This window comes from Glandiceps talaboti, chromosome 16 (genome assembly GCF_964340395.1).
Source record: "Glandiceps talaboti chromosome 16, keGlaTala1.1, whole genome shotgun sequence".
NCBI lineage: Eukaryota > Metazoa > Hemichordata > Enteropneusta > Spengelidae > Glandiceps > Glandiceps talaboti.
This window is the reverse complement of record NC_135564.1, coordinates 11943801-11958058: the sequence shown is the minus strand read 5'-3', so window position 1 is coordinate 11958058 and position 14258 is coordinate 11943801. Positions and strand designations below refer to the sequence as shown.

General features: G+C 35.8%; 1 protein-coding gene across 2 annotated transcripts; it reads left to right on the top strand.

The window, feature by feature from the left end:
- The first annotated feature begins 200 nt into the window (after positions 1-200).
- LOC144447876 (26S proteasome non-ATPase regulatory subunit 3-like) lies at positions 201-10560 on the top strand. 2 transcript variants are annotated; one of them, XM_078138000.1, is made up of 11 exons: positions 201-434; positions 1445-1635; positions 2385-2525; positions 3156-3292; positions 3868-4058; positions 4502-4605; positions 4976-5090; positions 5539-5762; positions 6500-6655; positions 7116-7166; positions 8374-10560. In XM_078138000.1, exons 1-11 carry the CDS (start codon positions 323-325, stop codon positions 8446-8448), a joined length of 1497 nt encoding a protein of 498 aa, XP_077994126.1. In that variant the 5' UTR covers positions 201-322; the 3' UTR covers positions 8449-10560. The 2 variants fall into 2 exon arrangements, with proteins under 2 accessions (XP_077994126.1, XP_077994127.1); XM_078138001.1 differs by having other exon boundaries at positions 7116-7170.
- The last annotated feature ends 3698 nt before the right edge of the window (positions 10561-14258 follow it).

The following is a 14258-nucleotide window of genomic DNA, read 5'->3' as shown; positions in this document are numbered from 1 at the left end:
ATGCGAATTTGAAACCAGCAACCGTATTGCGGTATGCATATTTATTTTTCGATGATTAAAGTAAATAAGATACTCTATCATTAGACAAAAATCGTGATTTCAAGTTATCTCTTCCGAAAATTCTACTAGCTAGGAGGTTATATTTGATCGTTTATATTTGCGCAATCGCAGTTGCATCAACAACCGCCATTTTAGTTTTTCTCCACATGGGCGAACTTTGGTGATCAGTCATTTATTACAAAGTGTTAAAAATTCGACAAATTGCCAAACAATTTGGAAATTTACTTTGTGTTGCTACTGAGTATATCATACCTGTACGCAAATGCAGCTTACAATGGCGAAAGAATCGCCAAAAGATGTTGAAATGAAAGAAGCCGACTCAGCGGCCACGACCGAACAGGGCAAGAAGGAAACGGATTTGATCACTTTAGAAGGTAAAACTTTGTCGTGATTTCACTGTAGCGATATTTCTAACGATTTACATAAAATTATATAAACATGAAGCTACTGTGATTATTTGCGTAGTTTTAGTGAGTTTGCCAACTGTGTAGTTTGTAGTTCGGTATTATTCCGTCTGTTTGTGAACAGGTACTAGTGTTATGATTTGCTGAATCATAGTACTGCTTCCCTGCGGTATCATGGTGTATTTATTACATGATATAGAACAAAATCTAAATAATTCATTGGCGCTAGCTTATATATTTGCTTTGAATATTTGCAAATATCTTGATCACACTAACTAAGTGACTTACTATAGACATTTAGTATTTTAAAATAAAAGATACAGTACATATATGATATAAATGTGTGCAACCCCTAACAATTGTGGTCACTACTAGTTTCCAATTCATTGCATTGAACATCAACCAATGGAGGTAAATGTATTCATGGAAGTATAAACCTCCTTGATACATTCATGGACCATGTATAAATAAACCAATAAAACATATGCACCATGCATGTGAAACACGTCATACTGTTTTGTAGGACAATTTTTTTTCAATAAAAATCACATAATTAATTTAATTTATTGTTGTTTACATGGCCTTTTATTCAAATCATACAAGGAGAAATGACAGTAAAATGTAAATATTTTCAAAATAGAAATCTTCATGTTAGTTTATCACTCAAAAACTAATTATTTTTCAAATTTGCTGTATTTTCATTATGTAGTTTGTGTTACCGCAGATTGAACGTCAGTGAATATTTTGAGTAATAATCAAGATTCAGGTTCTTGCATTGGTGTTATTTTATCAGCAGAATAATTAAAGATATACCCATTCTTTTGTTTTGGACACACTTTTCAAAAGTTTGCCAGATAACTGTTTTTCATACCTGAAGATAAATTGTGATCTGAACTGACTTGGCCTTCAATGACTAATTGTGTGTATAATGTTTGTTTTTTATGACACATTAAGTTCTTTCTATTAATTTATCATTTCAGATATTAAAGACCAAGTGAAGCATATAGAGAAGGCTGTTGCTACTAAAGAACCTAGATTTATGCTGAGAGCACTTCGTTCATTACTGCCAATTAGGAGAAGATTAAATGCAACAATCCTGAGAAAAGTTATTGGTGGCTACTTCTCACCAACTTATGCTCCTAAAGATGTTCTCCTTAGTTTCATTGAAGAGGTAAGTTGTAGAGACTCACTCTGCTGATTTGCCAAATTGTCATTATTTATTTTACATTAGTCTGTAAGCTCTGCCATGTTTGGTCACCCTCACACATAGGCTGACCCCATTGTGAGTAATAGGCTTATAGCTAATAGCTGGCTGGCATGAACATTGTATTTTTGCACACTATTTTAACACATATGTATGGTTGGACCAAATAGGTGTCGCGATGAATTCAGAAAAATGTTTTCCATACTCAGTTGATACGATGTGACCTCATTATCAGTTACGTGAGACTAACTGCTCATTGTGACAGAGATAGTCCAAGTAAAAATTGAAAATGACAATTAAGCAAAGCCATCAAACTAGAGAGAGTCCCTCAGTTGTAGCATAGTTGAAATTGTGTGTGTGTGTGTGGGGGGGGGGGGGGGGGGGTGGTGCCCAAAGCCAACTTTGTAAACCAAACCCAAACAAAATGATATTTAAATAATTATTAAAATACGTATAATAGTTTTGGGATGTTAGAGTAGGTTAATTTTGCTGCTATGATCATTGTTTCAGTTGGAAAGCTGGGCCCGTTATTGCTTGTGTGTTTGACAAATACCATCCGGTAGTAATTGTGCTGACGGAGACACTTGCATGTGTCTTTCCAGTTTCTAACACATGGTATTGATCTGTTAGTACCAGCCCAGTGTTAACACTAGACAGACCCTGTGTCATGTACATGTACATGCATTAACAAATGTCATCTTTGTATCTGCACACAGCCAATGGAAACAGATGGACCTGGTACACCATTTAGACCTCGTAGTGGTAAAGCCCTAGCTTTACCTGTGTTACCTGAATTAGAAGTTTATGTACATCTATTGGTTGTCTTGTATCTTCTGGACTTGGAGAGGAACAAAGAGGTGAGTACATTCTTCAATATTTTATATCGCAAGACGTGATAACAGGCTGTGAAAAACGTGTAGCTTTCATGTGAACTGATAGAAAACTATAGGGAAGACTTACTAGATAGATCTCACCCAGTTTATCATCATAGCTAGCATGTACAGTGTTGTATAAACTGTACATGTAGCATCAAAGCATCAACAACATTTATTCCATCATAACTACATTTTACATGTACTTTCCTCGCAAGAAAGTGCCAGAATTTCAACAATTTGATGCAAGACAAGGATACAATACATGCTGATGTGTTGTGATTTTTTGACTGAAGTTTTTGAGAAATCATAGGATCTACGTACCTGTACAACATGTAAATGTAATCCACCACTGTGTAATGATGAAAATGTTACATTATTGTAATCAATATTCTGTTGAATTATGTATTTAAATTTAGCAAGAAAGTAGAACAGTGGACTGACTATGCCATTTGGTGCACATTTATTTTCAAAAAAGGAGTTACGGTTTTGGTTACCTACATGTATATGTGTAGGGCTAGACTCTCCAGCGTAAACCTACTTTGTCTTTTGTATTGAATTGCAATGAATGGAGTTTGAACTGTCCTACATGTGTCCTTTCAACCATTCTTTCAGGCTGTAAAATGTTCTGATTTACTGATGGATAAGATACAACTGCACAACAGAAGATCTCTGGATCAGCTGTCAGCCAAAGCATACTTCTATCACTCTAGAGCTTATGAATTAGTTGGTAAACTAGATAAAATTAGAAGGTAAGATTTATATATTCAATGAACTATTTCCCGATTTGTCCCTGAATACACATTTCCTGCTACAATAGATTTGGAAAGGTGTCACTTATGAAAAGAGAGAAAAAAATCAGAAGGCAGGATTGTCATCATAATACTTTATCTTTATAGTTCGAAATTGCCAGAGTTTTAATGTACATGTACAATGTATATAATTCAGTTTTTGTGTCCCCAATCTAATAAATGTACTTTGACTGAAGATCTCCCACATTCTCGTTTGGTTCAACTATTCTACAATGTTATTTTACCAGCAGATATACAACTTGGGAATATCAGTCATGTCACAAGGCCTAATATAATTAAACTGTGGTCTAAATAAACTTCAGATAAAAAAATAATTGTACCCGTAACACCCTGCCAAGAGTTGCAGTGTATGGAGTTGCAATGGATTTTGTAGTATGGTACATGTACATGTATGTTCTTTCTATAAGAATTTGACAAAGTCAATCTATTTCATTACTTGTTGTTGTCCTCAGTTCTGAGTGTCAGATACACCAGTACAGTATCTTAAAAGTTTTGTGTTTTACGTTGTGTTGTAGTTTCCTTCATGCCCGTCTCCGTACAGCAACACTTCGACACAATGATGAAGGTACAGCACAACTCCTAAATCTGTTACTCCGTAATTATCTCCACTATAATCTGTATGACCAAGCCGACAAGCTAGTGGCCAAATCTACATTTCCAGAACTGGCATCAAATAACGAATGGGCAAGATTTCTTTATTACATAGGTGAGTTGTCCAGATATTGATTCATCAGACTTTCTTCAGGCAGTGATGATGATTGTTATTATATAGGACTTTTGAAAACTGTACTCAAAGCTCCTTACAGTTACCAGTACTACCATGGCACAGACCTACATGTATAACAGCATGATGACCCTTGATAAATCAATTCCTTGGTGAGCATACAGTCCATTGCAGCCTCTGTAAGCATGGGATTAAATCATTCATATAAAATTCTGTATCATACCATGTGCCAAATTATATAGCTGGGTTGACGAGGCACAGTCGTGGTTCAAATCTTGCCCAAGGACTTTAGCCATTCAGAAACAAATGACAGCGACAGGGCTCGAACCTGCAACCTGCAGATTCCTAGCCGGCCACTCTAACCATTCAACCATTATGACTCCACAACTATTGATACATGTAATCTAACATTTCTGTGTTTGCAGGTCGTATTAAAGCCATCCAGCTAGAGTATTCAGAAGCCCACAAACATTTAGTACAAGCACTGCGTAAAGCACCACAACACACAGCAGTAGGGTTTAAACAAACAGTAAGTACTGCCATCCTGTGTTCATCATTTCAAGTTTACAGGGTTTGTATACTCCTGGAAGGTCTGTGAAAATGACACTTATGATTTGATCAAGTATTAGAATTCAGAATCCAATATGATGGCCATGTAAATTCACACTCACAGTTCAAAATTGCCATTGCCTGACAAGTTTAGTTACCATTCCAATATGACTCTGTAAATGAGATTAAATACAAAATACTGACAAAAATTTCATGTTTCTGTGTTCTGTATATATATAAAACTGGCTGCAAATTTGCGTGACACCTGTAAAGTTTGATATAACACTTCAATACCCTTTTGAAATTGATTGATGATCCAGACTCCTGACCAATCTCTAATCTGTCGACAGGTTAACAAGTTAGCAGTCACAGTAGAGTTGTTGTTAGGTGATATACCAGACAGGTTGCTATTCAGACAACCTACACTGAGGAAAACATTATATCCATACTTCCAATTAACCCAAGGTAAGTCTGCTTTAGGGAGGGGATCTTATTCAAGTTGGCGGTAATCACCTGTGTTGCCCGCGAGTGTCCAAAATCGCCCATAAAATTGGGGTAGGGAGAAATCAATAATTTTAGGTGTAGCTTGACAGGGTTCCTGTTCACTCACAAAGACAGTGAATGTGAATCTGAGTACTAAAATGTATGTCAGTTGACCATAAAAACAAGTTCTAAAATCGCATAATAACTCCTAGAAGGATTTGAAGGTCCTGGAAATTTAAAGGATGTGTAATTGTCGGACCAAAATGTTTAAATTATACTGGCCAGGCTTCTCACTGAGGTAGGCACCATAAGGCTTAGTTATGTTTGAAAAAGCATAACTGAGTATAAGCACAGCCTTATTTGATAAATGTATCATCATTTCCTCTAAGATTACTGTAATGAGTTATTGTTTCATGTGTTGTTTTTGCAGCTGTCAGAGCTGGTAACTTGGCAAGATTCAATGAAGTGTTGGAAAACTTTGGTTCCAAGTTTCAAACAGAAGATACATACACACTGATTATACGTCTACGACACAATGTGATCAAGACTGGTGTTAGAATGATTAATCTGTCATATTCTAGAATCTCCCTGGCAAATGTTGCACAGAAATTACAACTAGATAGTCCAGAAGATGCAGAGTTTATTGTAGCAAAGGTAAATTTGCATTTTGTTATGTCATAACCCTTGGAATGCGAGGCTAGTATGGTTGTGAGGGCACTGGGGGCTATGCAAGTCTTTTCACACTCACAATGAATTGAAGCTATTTACATTTTAGGCCATTTCTTGTATGTTTACAGCCAATGTTTCTAAAAGTTCGACATTAGATAATATGTCTACCATATGACTGTCTGAAAAAATACATTATATCTAAAATTTAAGCTTTTATTGATCACTTACTAATCTCTAAATGGATTATCTCCAACCAACACATCTGACCTCGTTCACATGACGCCAATTCCCAGGACACTCCGATCATCTGCCAAATATTTATTGCACGAACCCAAGTATTGTTGTATGGCGGGTATACATTCTCATATGCTGCATCCCATCTGTGGATTGCACTGCCATTGAAAATACAACAACAATTAACAGCTAACGCCTTCAAAAAGATATATCTATTCTCCAGAGCATTCTAACTGTACAGCACCTCTGAACTCTACATCATAGTGGAAACTGGCGCTGTATAAATTCACTGATTGATTAATTCAATATAAGACAAATTGAATTTGTTTTTCTCACCCAGATTTTAATCCAAATCCAAATTGAGCCTATACAAATGTAAGTTACAAATATACATGTGAGTGTCAGTTGGTGGTGACTAGCATTGTGTGTAGCCTGCCACTATTAAATATAATTTGTGCCAATGTTAAATTTGTTTTTAAACTCAACAGGCAATTAGAGATGGTGTGATAGAGGCTACAATAGACCATGAGAAAGGTTACGTCCAGTCCAAGGAAAATATTGACATCTATTCAACCCGAGAACCAATGAATGCATTCCATCAGAGAATAACATTCTGTCTGGATGTACATAATAGTTCAGTCAAAGTAAGTCGTTTTCAGCATGTTTTCATGCTGTGATCCGGGTTAATAGAAGGGGGTGTATGCCCCCTTGGCCAATTTGATGTCTCACTGATGCACAGCAACTTATTCTGACCCCTAAGTTTGGTAATCCCTTAAGTATATATGGAGTGAGTCATGAGAACACCCAGTTTGTATCATTTTGACCCTTCTCTCCCCTACTCCCACCCCAACAAAAAAATATCATTTGTTCATTAGAGGGCACACTGCTGTTCAGGCAGTAAAATTATATGTAGACATATAGCCCATAATTTAGCAGGGGTCATGAGGGGAAATTGGGCAGATGTTGCCTACTATTGGTTGCATTTGGTTTGTATTGTAATGATGACATACAAGTATGGACGCTGTTAGCATTAGGAATTAATGAACAGACGAATCATGCCAAGCTGTATCACTAATCAATGTTGTTGTATTTTTCTACCTATAGGCAATGCGATTTCCTCCAAAATCCTACAACAAAGATCTGGAATCAGCTGAGGTAGGTAAATGAAATAATCAGTACTAAATCATCACCGGACTAAACCTGTGTTGTTTTAAATAACTATATTCCTAATATTGTAAACTGACAATAGATTACACCTCAGTGAGTGATAATTCAGTCACTTCAAAGGTAATACTGTTGTAGTTTGTTTTATTGTTCTCTAAATATAAAGAAATGTGTCTGTGTTCAAAATAATTTAACCTTTGTATTAACCCCATCATCAATGACTTTGCAGTGGTATGCTGTACATTAGACAGTAAGATATGCTGTGTTGTTGCCCAAATCAGACTTCTAAAGTCATTTGAGTACTGGCTGATGCATGTAGGTTGGCACAACATGCTGTATCTTACAGACTAGATGTACATAAAACCAATTTCTTATACTCGCCTGTTTTCCATTATTCATTCATGTTCCATACTTCGTGTCTACTGTGCTTGTCCTCTTTGTACATAAGTCTGGTGTTGGTCTTCTCCTGCGTTCAGATTCACAGGCCATTAAAAGTCTCATTCTGAATCTTGTGGGCTGAGAGTCATTCAAACAGCATTTTGTCAAAAGCATGTTGTTGGCATAAGTGGGTTGTTTATGTTTTTGGACTTTATAAAGGTAGTTTGTTTTACCCATGAGATTCAGAACAGGACTTCAAATGGCTGTTTTGCTCAGATAATGTCCTGATTCACTGAATGTGTAACACCATATCACAAATACGGCTCTATTTTCAAAGTATCTAGACACTTTTTCAGTTCAGTAATTATTACATAATTTGATAAAAGTAGCTGAAAATAATCTCTTTCTCAAAGTTTCAAAGCCTGAGAGTGAGAGAGATAGAGAAAACTGATAAAATAACCATGATTTCCTTTACATATCCATAATTTCTACTAGAGTCTGAGAAGATAATTAGAGCATCTCAATACATGTTGTTTAATTCAAGTTTCATGACTTTCAACAAACTCTGAACCAACAGGCCAAAGGTTCAAAGGAAAAAAAGAAAGGTTAAAAGGGTGTTGAACTCAATTAGTGGCTAGCTAGTCAACTACCTCTAATCGCCTTTTTTTCCTGATATCATGTAATCATTTATCATTATGCTGTCACTGTAGCTTATTTATCTCTATTTCTGGGAGTAAGTGAATATACAAAAGTTCAAGAATAGATACATACAAACTACTTTTTCAAATTTGAATAAATGACATTATTTGTTTTCTTTCAGGAAAGAAGAGAACGTGAGCAACAGGATCTTGAATTGGCCAAGGAAATGGCAGAAGATGATGACGAGTTTCCTTGAAGAATAATATTATGCATATAAGTTTGATATGGTATAATTATTAATACCAGATTTCTGTACATATTGATGTCAAAGTTGGACCAACCTGCTTAGTTTTCTCACCACAATGTTTTGTACAATGTACTTGTTGCAATTTAATACATAGTCCTGTAGCAAGTCAGTCCAAAATGGTAACAATGTTACACACACAAAGTAGAAATTTGTATTATTTTTTTCGTAGAGCAGGTTGGTGCAAATTTTTGTTTTCACTTCAGCCACACACTTATAGTCTGTAAGATACAACATTGGTGTCATGCTATCAGCTATCATCTCATGTGTGACAGTGTTGAGAAACCTGTTAGGGATGAACAACACAACGTATCTTACAGTGTACCACAAACTAGACATCCACAGTTTACATCAAGGTTGTTATATTAAAAACAGAGCTACTATCAGCTGTTCACAATCATACCTGTCATGGGTTGTTTCAGAACTCAGGAACTCTTCTGATTTGATACAAATTGCTATTACAATTAACACTCCTCATGGCCAACTATGCATTTGTTTTCTCATTAAAGGTGCCACACCCATAGATAAATTTGTCAGGTTTGTGAAATTATCTCCCAGATATACCTAGCTAGTTTACCTTATGACTTACAGAAGGTTCTGATAAATGATACCAACAGAAACTTTTCTGTTGCTGTTGCCCAGTTGCTATCATTTCTGCTTTGTGAAAATTAAAAGACTAATGTTTTCATTCTGGTACTCGGTAAGTAAAAATCATAGCCCCAGGAGTCTATGGCTAAATCTACCTGGTTCCCTAGTCATTTTGTTACGGTTCCCAAACAAAAACATAGTACACTCTATATGCAACTATGCCATTTTACCAGGGTTACCAAACCTTAGCAAAAACATTGCAAAAATGAAAGTATCTAGTTGCAGAACAACTTCAACCAGAGTTTAGCTCTATGGAGTAAACACGGTTGGTTTTATGCATGCAGAATTAGAAGTTCCAACAAACAAGAAATCAAACAGTTACAAAGTAGGAAATGGAAAGGTATTTTCCATTGTATGGTGAGGCGTAAAGTGTATGCAGGAGGGTATATATGACTGAAATTATTATCCATAAATGTCATGTAAACCGTGTATCATCTGATGCAGTTCATAATTTAAACCAGTTTATAGTGCTTGAGATGATACCAAGAATGAATTTTATGATATCAAAAATATGTAACACTCGTATATTGACAAAGTTTCTTCAGAATTGTATAATTCCTCTTTGCAATTTAGATTAATGTTCCAGGACTATCAGTCCAGTGATGATAAAGGATGCGAGATTTCTTTTGTTTTTGTGATCTTAATATGACCAGCACTATAAAGTTGAAATACAGGGTCATATCATTTTACAGGAAGTTCAGGGTGTAATACTCAATGCCCATTTTAACCCTATGAAAGTCTAACACCCTTATATACCCTTTTAGGGTATAATTAATTTGACTTTTTTTTAGAAAGCAAGGACTTCAAGGGTTTAGAATCCAGTAATGTAACATATTTCAGAGTCTGGCATACTTTGTACTCGACATAAACACTACCTGGCTCTGACAATGTACCTCATTGTTCATGAATCAAATGGCATTCATAACTTTTTATGTCAGTGTCTCTTGATGTAACTCTAGATGTAAGGATGATGTAGTCCTAACCTTTGACCTTTGCAGAAAGCCACACTCAACATTCAGGTTTGAAATTATGTCCAGTTAACTAGTTCAATTACACAAGCGTAAGTGTTACTAAACCGTCAATTATTGCCCCCAGCGTCCCCTTATATTTACTAGCATAATAGTTTAGCTCTGTTATTTTAAGTATAGTGGACTTTTCTATTGTGGAAACATAGGGAAAGGTAGGATGATTTGTACAATAGGTTTCTTTACTGTGACTTTTCCATTCCTCTTCATAGTCATGTATTGTAGCATAGCCTTGTCCTGAAATATTGTAACACGAGGGCTGGAAAAGTCAATACAGTAAGTATATTATATTACACAAATTATACAATTTGATGTGTACAAGCTTTTTTTTTCTGGTTTGTTTATAAGTACACTGGTGATTCACATGACCAATAAAAAATATTTCTTTTAAAAATCCACCAAGAGCTTCTGTGTGCTTGTGATTGGTAGATGAATGAGATAATGTATGGGTACATATGATAGAAAGCAATCAGTGCATGACTTGCCTAATAGAGTTCACATAACCTTCATAACTGAAATTGTGAATGGTGTGTTGAATTTATGTTTAACTGCAGACACTCAAAATTTTGACTAAGGATTTCTGATTTACATTTCACAATGTAATATGGAATTTACAAACTCGCCATGTCACACACTTGTTATGTGTGATGCATTGTGGGAAATATATGATTTCCTTTATGAACATGTAACAGTTATTGTTGTAACTAATCCGTCACAAATTAACTTGACTTGGTCGCAAATCCCACATACATTTGTAAAAAAAAGCTCTTGTTAATGTATAGACGCTGAAGTTGATTTCCACTTAGTTTAATGTAGTGTACCATACTGTACATCTCTGAATGTAGGGGGGGGGGGGGGGTACTGTATAAATTACACATTTAAAATATGTGTAGCCGGGAGGGGGGACTACAAAAATTTTTGGGTTCATTCCAGGAGGGCCATGGAATGTTTTGAGAGCGTGAAGGGGTGGTGGCTGCAATTTTTATGACGCGTCCGATGGCATATGATCCGCTATAGTGTGAACCAATTGATAGGATCAAACATTGCCAATTATTGGAAAGCATACTGCCATATGTGGAGCTATGGATACACTTTTTTAAATTATTTATTCTGAATATAATGATATTTTCAAGGTAGAAGTCCTTCTGTGGTCCCTTGGCAGGGCTTCATTCTACACTACACTCTACCGCAATTACTTGAGCAAGAGCAGATGGATGCACAGCGGTAATTTGATATAATGACTGCACAAACAAAGTCAGTTGACTGTAATACCACATAGGGCTTCGTCACACTTAATTCTTAATTCTTAATTGATATACCCACTGTAATAAATTGTTTATGAAATAATGAAATTGTAAGTTTCGTGATAAAAATAGTGAAAATGTAAGTTTCGTGATAAAAATAGTGAAAATGTAAGTTTCGTGATAAAAATAGTGAAAATGTAAGTTTCGTGATAAAAATGTTAACATTGATTTATTATCATATCGTTGATATCGATATTGGTTTGAGCAAACCCTGTCGAAATATCGTTTCACTACGAATGAATGAATGAATGAATAAATCATAAATGGATGTGTGGGTGGGTGGATGGATGCGTGCGTGCATGCATGCATGCATGAGTGAATGTATGTATGAATGAATGAATGAATGAATGGATGGATGGATTCATGGATGGATGGATGCAGCTCAGGATGGGTGGATGGATGCAGCTCGAGATGGATGCATGCATGGATGGGTGGATGGATGGATGGATGGATGCAAGCATACATGAATAATGACTCATAATTTCGACTCGTAGATTAACAGAGTCCTATCGACTGACTAATGTGAATAGCTACAGGTGGTGTTTTCACCTTTCTCACATTTCCTCGGCCATTGCAGGGATTGCGCGCAGTGACACAGATGTAAAGGGTTCATACGTGTGTGTAAACGCTTTCACCTCACGCCAATCAGAATGCTGACACGTGACATTGAAACATTTCCCCCTCTTCTACGTTATTATACTCGGAAACAGTACTAGCGTTATTGTTTTTTCTCTTTGTCCGGATTTTCATTGTACTATTAGTATTTCTTTTTATACGTAGTTTTTGACTTTCTTTCGATTTGTACGAGTATTAAAAAGTCTGTCGAAAATCTTTATTGACAATAAGGCGGGCTAGCAACCATAAGCAGTACTGTGGGGAGGGGGGGGGGGAGACTTCACTACATACATGTACACATCACAATATATCCCCGACACGCGCGTACGCGTGTCACTAGTACTGTATTATATTAACGACTCTTCATATGTTACTTTGAGGTAATATAGACAATACATTGTATATGTATATCGCACAGGGGGCACGTATTATTGCTTAGGATTATCATTTTCCTTAGGAAAATATCATACGAATCCTTCTCAGTGCTACAAAATATGTATCATTCTCTAGATATAACCTCACAGATAGGAAATTATATTCAAAACGTTAATTGTCAAAGTCATAGACAAGGAAAACAACAACCTAAGAAATAGTACACACCCCTGTGGTATATCGTGGCTACAGGATATGTGGGTACGGTCCGTACAATGGTACATGTAAAGAATGAGGAATCGTGAAAGCTCCACAGAGGTGCCTGGCGTATCGCTTATTCTATAATTAAACTTATTAGCAGAAAAACAACCAAACTACAAAGACAAATACATCAACATTGACAAACAAGATATATGAACGATAATATGATAAAATACAATATAAGTAAGCGGTTCTTACTCATGTGAATATATTGTGTAGAAATAATTTAACGTTTTGTAAATTTCGTTCATTACCTGCCTTGTTTGTCAATGTCGATATAACATTTTCCCATTTTTTGTAACCTACCTCTCCCCCCTCCTCCCCGCGATCGGGGTGGTTATAACACACACAATTTTGCGGGGAGAAGCTAAATTATTATATAATAATGCGGTTTTGTAAAAGACAATATATATATATATATATATATATATATATATATATATATATATATATATATATATATATATATATATATATATATATAACTTATTCTCGTGTCGGCATTTAGATATCAACTCAGTTCTTACTGAGTTGAACTGAGTTGATATCTGAACTGAGTTGATATCTAAATGCCGACACGAGAATAAGTTTTATTTGTCCAACTTCAATAGAGCATCTATCACCTAAACTAAACCCGTTAACTACTTGTCCGCACCCAATAACTCACACAATAACAACCAACACCTTTACACACACAGCACCAACCCACCAACACATAATAGTGATGATATTTCTATTGTCTGCACTCTATATAAACAGCACACCCAGAGAGTAGATACCTGATCGCACAATGCGTGACACTCCGAGTTACAACCAAGAAAGAGTTCCAGTACTACCAAAACTATTGCGCTCTGCCACTGCGGTATAGAGCACTGTCTTAGCAGATTGATACTCACCGAGTTATATATATATATATATATATATATATATATATATATATATATATATATATATATATATATATATATATACATACATACATATAACTGTACTGTAAAAGATCCTCGGTAAAACTGAAGACATTTCTTTACCAAAACCTACGATCTGCTGTAGCCTTATAGCACTACTGCAGTACTGAACAGAACATTGCCCTGGAAATCGGCGCTATAGAAATTTGATTGATTGATTGATTGATTTTTTCCCCGGATTTTTTCTATCCCCAGCGTAACATTTATTGGTCTCCGCATAATATTCTATGTGCTGGAGGCATGCCTTAGTCACGGGTCAGGATATCTCATCAGTTCGAAATCAGCGTACCGTGGTGTATGTATTAAACTATTATGCAAATATAGATGATGCGATTGAATAGTTTGATGTTTACGAACTCCAGGTGTTATTTTACATTTCTGTCATATTCCATTTTGAGTAATGATAGCTAGCTAGTCCTGCACTTCCTGGTCGCTACTCTATTACATATCCAAGTAAAGCATCTCATTTATTTTTGGACGGAAACGTCAACAAAGAAAGACACAGACGATTCATATAGAAGAAAATGCCGTCGACGATTTATTCAGATTTCCGTTATAGCGCCAATGAC

Coding starts and splice junctions, on each gene's coding strand:
- LOC144447876 (XM_078138000.1), top strand. CDS start 323: ATGCAGCTTACAATGGCGAAAGAATCGCCAAAAGATGTTGAAATGAAA. Junction 4,606..4,975: donor CAGTAGGGTTTAAACAAACA/GTAAGTACTGCC, acceptor ATCTGTCGACAG/GTTAACAAGTTAGCAGTCAC. Junction 7,167..8,373: donor AAGATCTGGAATCAGCTGAG/GTAGGTAAATGA, acceptor GTTTTCTTTCAG/GAAAGAAGAGAACGTGAGCA.